Below are 6,468 nucleotides of genomic sequence, written 5' to 3'. Positions count from 1 at the left end.
CTCACACGGGACTTCATTATTAGAATTGTTAACATGACCCCATGCAGATGGATGATCTGCAGCTACCTTGTCTTTCTAATATCTATACAAAAAATATTCTCATGCAACAAATAAAAGCATATTGTTCTTAAGCGAATGAGGATCCAATCTTTCATTTCTGCTGTACTATCAATTAAACAGTATCTTATTTTCTGCCCTTATGCAAGAATTGTACAGGTCACTGCATGATTTGTCCTGAAACCTACATTTTGCACAAAGAAAAAACATGGATCGAAGAAAATAATATTCTGGAATAGATGACAATGAAATCAGCGGAATAATGGCTTCCTTCGAGCCGCAAGTGTCTCTAACTTTGTGGATGTTTCAGATTGACTTGATAGCTTCCCAGAAAAAGAAAGTGAGTGGAAATAAAACTTTGAAGTGCATCCTTTATACAAGGCTCACTGCAAGAATTCAGAATTGCATAGCATTACCATTGACTGATAAATGTATCCTGTAGGTCAAACAGAGAATGTGTAATCGGCCTAGAAAAACAGGGTAAAAGTACAATGACTAAAATCCAGGAGCTTGTGCTTTAATTCACAGGTAATTCCCAAAACAACCCACCAGATCTACTGTAAGAATTTTGTTCAGGTAGCTTAAAGCATGATCTCAGTAAATTCACCAAGTCTAGGTTGTACATATCACTTCCAAGTTCCCATAGTGCAAATTTACATCACTTTTAATCTCGAATTTTCGATTACATTGAAGTTTACATTCCTCCTAGATTTGATCTGCTAACTCTACCCATGCAATAAGCAAATCCGATTATTTCTTGTACTATCACCAATAATCTCCACAAGAACATAATCCATCCTTAAAATGATGGAATCGAATTGCATCTCTCATTATAATTTCTCGTCTTTCAATATTTGAGATGAACTTAATGGCAGTGTGGCAGTCGCCACACACACGGAGGTTCTTCGTTATCCGGATAGGGGTTCCTGGGCTTGTGTTGAGTATTCCAAAAGCAATGGCCAGCTTCTCACTATGACTGAAGAGCATGTGTTCTTTCATCTCCTCTTTGACATCATGCAGCACAAAGTTTGTATCAGGCACGTACCCTGCCTCCTTCATTTGTTTGAACAACGCCTCCAACTTTGCATAAATTTTCTTAGAATGAGGATGTAACTCGTCCCCTACAACGAATGAATGAATCCCATTATTTACCTCAATGAAGCTACGTGCTGGTGTCGTTTTCAATCCCTTATCTTTCATCATTGTTCGCACCTTTGCTGCATCATCCCACCTGCCAGCTGCTGCATAAATATTTGACAGTAGCACATAATAACCACCACATTCGGGCTTTAAGGAAAAAAGATGTTTGGCTACATGTTCTGCTAGCTTAAAATTGCCATGAATTCTGCAGGCACCAAGTAACGCTCCCCACACACCAGCATCAGGTTCTAATGGCATGTTTGTAATAAGCTCATATGCCTCATTGAGCCGCCCAGCTCGCCCGAGGAGATCAACCATGCAAGCATAATGTTTTGCACCAGGTGCAATGCAATAATCTCGACTCATACAGTCAAAATATTGCAAGCCCTCACGCATTAAACCTGCATGGCTGCATGCAGACAAGACAGAAATGAATGTAATTTCATTTGGTTTCACTCCTATCTGTAGCATTTGGGAAAAAAGTGTAATTGCATCCTTACCATGCCCATGTGTTCCATACCCAGAAATCATCGCACTCCATGAAACGACATTTCGTGTAGGCATACTATCAAATACTTGGCGTGCAATTTCTACACAGCCACACTTAGCATACATGTCTATGAGGGCAGTCCCTACAGAAACATCCAACTCCATCCCTCTTCCTTTTATGTAATCATGGATCGACCTGCCCTCTTGAAGAGCTCCTAAATGGGCACAAGCTGGAAGCACAGTTACTACAGTTGAGGAGTTAGGCTCAACATCTAGCAGTCGCATTTGATGAAACACTCTCAAAGCCTCATCAGCATATCCAACAGAGGTGTATCCCGCAATCATTGCATTCCATGACACTACATTTCTTGCAGGCATTTTGTTGAACAATTGTCGAGCATCCTCTGCTCTGCCACACTTCGAATACATAGCTATAAGTGAATTTCCAACTGAAACATCAGAGTCGAGCCTATTTCTCAATATGTAATGATGGATTCGTCTGCCTTGCTGCAAAGCTCCTAGCTGAGCACAAGCTGAGAGCACGGTCGCCATGGTCACCGAGTTGGGCTTCACACCAGATTTCTTCATGCGGTTAAAGAGTATCAAGGCATCATTAGCATGGCCATTCAACACATACCCATTAATCATTGCATTCCACAACACCAAGTCTGCTGTCGGCATCCTCTGAAACAATTGACGAGCATACTCCACACAGCCACATTTAGAATACATATCTACAAGAGCAGCCCCTACAAACAGATCTTGCTCAAATCCATATCTTATTATGCAATCATGTATCCACTCACCTTGTTGCAGATCTCCCAGCTGCGAGCATGCTGAAAGCACGCTAACCATGGTAATGGGGTCTGGCCTCACGCCCTCCATCTGCATTTGATTATAAACTTCCAAGGCATCTTCGCCATACCCATTCTGGGCATACCCTGTGATCATAGCTGTCCAGGAAACCGAATCTCTTCTGGGCATTTCATCAAACACTCTGCGTGCATCTTCAATTCTCCTACATTTGGCATACATATCTACCAGAGCATTTCCCACATAAACATCAAATTCAAAGCCAAGACTAACTATACTACCATGAACCTCGTTACCCTTTCTCAGTGCCGAAAGGGTACCACATGCCTTGAGCACAAAGGGGAACGTGAAATTGTCGGGCTGAATGCCACCCTGCTGCATTTCGTTATAAATTTGAAGAGCTTCCTTACAACAACCATTGCTGGCATACACCCTCATCATCATATTCCACAAAAAACCATCCCGATCATGGATTTTGTCAAACACTTGCCGTGAATCCACCAAACGGCAGCACATTGCATACTTGGTCACCAGTTTGGTTGCTAAGAAAATGTTTTGATCCAACCCCTGAATAAATATATGGGCATGGATTTGCCTTAATGTTTCTATATCTACACAGAGCTGCAAGAGAGATGCGTAAGTATTGGCGTTGTATTCGACTGCGAGTTCGACGACATCCATAATCCTTTTCAAGCGATCCTCTCTGAGCAATGCAGTGGTGGTTTTGTCAGTGTCTTGCCATTCCCAGAGAAGATTATCTGTGGGTTGGTATTTAACAACAGCGGCAGTCGAGATAAAGTTGCCAGTTGACAAAAAATGTAATAGCAGATGTCTCTGGCTTTTGAGCTTGTGAGCATGGTACCGATGGGTTTGGATCGAGGAAACAAATTGTATAATTTTCATCCCTGATGCCATAACTATGTTGATTGAGAAATTGAAACCCATGTATATTGGGATGTCCCATTGCCCAAAGTGCTGTCAGGAGTTGTGAGATCGTAACTTAACGATAATACAGTCATTATTTTAGAGAAGACCTCTTATTTCTTCTACGAATGCAGAGAAAGCTCTTTTTATGTTCTGTGGGTTTGTTCGAAGGCGTGTGCTCCATTGCTTAATTAATGCACAGAACAGGGTTCAGAGAAGGGGAAGATTTTGTATTCCATAGCAGTTTAAAGGTCAGTCAGTGTTTCACACAACCACACAATTCGTCTCTAATCTTGTGGTATACATCACATCCTGCGACGGAAAGGGCGAGCTTAAATTTGTAAACATCGAACATTTTTTTTAAGAAAAAACCCATCCAATTTTTATAAATAAAAAAGAAGTGTGAGAAGCGTTATCTAAACATTATATGACGTTGTCTAAACAAAGTTTTTCTTTTTCTTTGGAATGCAGCAAATTTTTTTGGGCCGGGGATTCTGATTGGGGAGAGTTAGATATTAAAACTGTGATTCCAACACATTTCTGTTTGATTTCAGGTAAATTATATCTAAAGATATGTGGGAGAACTCTCCAAAATTTATAATAGATAGACAACGACATATGAGAATGGCTTGTGTGCTTGTGTAACTTTTAATGCCATATAAAATGCACTCATTAGGTTTCCTGCATTTATTAGGTTTCACAATATAGTATGAGGAAATTGTGCAATTTTTTTGTTTTCCATTTGAAATTAACACATAGTTTTTAAAAATAAAATTTAAATTTTTCTAAATAAAAAACAATGTTTATTATAATAAAAAAACAAAAATAAATATATGTATTTGGTTTTTTTAATTAAAAGCATTATAGTACATTAATAATCTCACTCTCATTGTACTTGTTCAATGTGGTGTGCTCTATGGGTTTGTTTTTGTAATTAAGTTTGTGATTATCACAACTTCATAGAATTATGTCACTGCCTAAGCTTTCAGACATTGTTTGTGGAGATATTTCACCTACAATAATAGACTACTTTATTCCAATAAGCCTACCCAGGGCTTGTCCAAACAGTGAGGATGACAATCAAGAAAATCGCATACATATGCATGCCAATAAGGCAATGATAGAGAAAAGGAAATGGACACACCTTCTATTGAGAGAAGTCAATGTTTATTGTAGCCAGCTTGAAAGAACACCAGAGATATTCACTCCTCGCTTTCCTGTGCTGAAGATTTGTAGACAGACAATAGATTCACCAAATCCAAAACTCTGTAATACCCGTTAGCATTAGTGCATAATCAAAATCAAATGTATCTGTATGAAACCAACAAAGAGATAACAATATAATTGGGAAAAGCATCAACTAGTTCTATTATTCTACAATAAGAAGATACATCATCATTTTGTAAGCTCCTTGCTACTCCCCCTTAGTCCTAGGTTTAGTCACTTCTTATGTTGAGGCTAACCTCACACAAGATGATTGTGTAATTAGCTTTTGTCCTATTCTAGCTCTATTTTTGATTTTGGATCTAACCCCTCTTCTCTTTATAGGGTTAGATTATATAGGTTCATTTTATCTTATGGGAGAATGTATCCGGACACCTAGGGGCTCAAGAAGTTAGGAAACTTCTACAATAATTGACCCCTATCCAACTCATACACAAGTAGACCGAGTTGATCTCCTTGGGAATGACAATTTTTAGAAACTTTGACCACTGTCGCTCCCTGTACAAAGACAATTAGGAAACCATGTCTCTACATTGTGCATTGCATCATAACGACTGTATACATCATGTCAACATCATGGGAGTGACCATCTTGCTAAAAAGGCTAATAAAAGAGGATAACATATGCATTAAGGTCAACGAATCTAATAATGGACAATGGTCTCTTGTTGAAATGTGTAACTAGGTTCAGTCTTCATAAATATGAAATGTACTCTTGATTCTTGTATATTGTAAAAAGAAAGAAAAAATATTATTGTTATTTTCTGTAGCATGGGTTTCATGCCCAAGTCTTTTTATTTAGATGTGAAGCACTCATTGAATGCTTCTAGGGTTTGTCCTAGTGTTAAGAAGTCAATAAAGTCATTTTCAAATGAAGAAGACTCATTGGGCACATTGTAACATGTCAAAAGAATTATTTTTGTATTTAAAACTGTCAAAATACCCTCCAAGAGCAAGTCGACTTGACAACCAAGAAATCAGCCTCATTTAGGGCATGTCGTCCTCCTTGGAAGCCTATTTATAAGAGGGAACTTGACCTCCTATGGACACATTCACTCTTCTCATCATCCAAGCGAAGGAGAATCATAAGAAAGGCAAGCGAAGAAGGATAGAAGGATGAAGGACAAAGTGTTTGGGTTATTTCTCTCTCTCTCTCACACACGTGCGAAAGTAAGGTTAGGGTTTTGCAGCTACAAGATCGAATTTGAGGACGCTGCAGAAACAAGGATGAAGGAAGGTCTATCAGGTCAATCACAAGCCCTAGAAGGAGAAGCAACCCAAGTTAAGGTCAAAGGAAGCCTTGGAAGCCCTAGAATTGCTCACACATGTGGAAGAAGTAACTTTTGTAGGGGCCGAAAATTTTATACCTACAATAGAGGCCAAAATCATATAGATGGGGGTTGAAATTGTGTAGCTAGAAGAGATTTGATTGGCTTTGACTTGGATAGAGGAAGCACATAATCAAGAAGGCTTGGCTTGATCTTGGAAGGGTATTGGTCTTGGAATTCATCTTTTGAAGAATCTAAAAGAAGAGAAGATATTTGTGGGTTTTCCTCTCAAGTGGAGAGGTTTTGACCCTGGTTTGCAGCCTGTTGAATTTCCACGACCTTGGGTTTAGGTTAGAGTATTAAAATCACTGATGCTACCAAACCAAGAATCTCAACCATAAACTACTTTTCACAGTGGAAATATAAAGCAATAAATCTCATATCCACAATATACACAATTTTAAACAAAATTGTACAATAATGTACAATCACCACTCTTCGTTATATTAATACAAATCTAGTAAATACAACATTCTATGGTTACAAGATACAAT

General features: G+C 38.7%; 1 protein-coding gene across 2 annotated transcripts; it reads right to left on the bottom strand.

Moving 5' to 3' along the window:
- Window positions 1-408: 408 nt before the first annotated feature.
- On the bottom strand, window positions 409-3,785 carry LOC149168174 (pentatricopeptide repeat-containing protein At1g11290, chloroplastic-like). Of its 2 annotated transcripts, XM_089428143.1 has the most exons (2): window positions 1,698-3,785; window positions 1,574-1,606 (listed from the first exon to the last, which is right to left on the bottom strand). In XM_089428143.1, exons 1-2 carry the CDS (start codon window positions 3,442-3,444, stop codon window positions 1,593-1,595), a joined length of 1,761 nt encoding a protein of 586 aa, XP_089284269.1. In that variant the 5' UTR covers window positions 3,445-3,785; the 3' UTR covers window positions 1,574-1,592. The 2 variants fall into 2 exon arrangements, with proteins under 2 accessions (XP_089284268.1, XP_089284269.1); XM_089428142.1 differs by having other exon boundaries at window positions 409-3,784.
- Window positions 3,786-6,468: the final 2,683 nt, after the last annotated feature.

This window comes from Pinus tabuliformis, chromosome 4_2 (assembly GCF_031772625.1).
Source record: "Pinus tabuliformis cultivar Carrire ecotype Pingquan chromosome 4_2, CPIR1, whole genome shotgun sequence".
NCBI classification, from domain to species: Eukaryota; Viridiplantae; Streptophyta; class Pinopsida; order Pinales; family Pinaceae; genus Pinus; species Pinus tabuliformis.
The sequence above is the reverse complement of the archived record's forward strand: the minus strand, read 5'-3'. Positions and strand labels throughout refer to the sequence as shown.

Coding starts and splice junctions, on each gene's coding strand:
- LOC149168174 (XM_089428142.1), bottom strand. CDS start 3,444: ATGGGTTTCAATTTCTCAATCAACATAGTTATGGCATCAGGGATGAAA.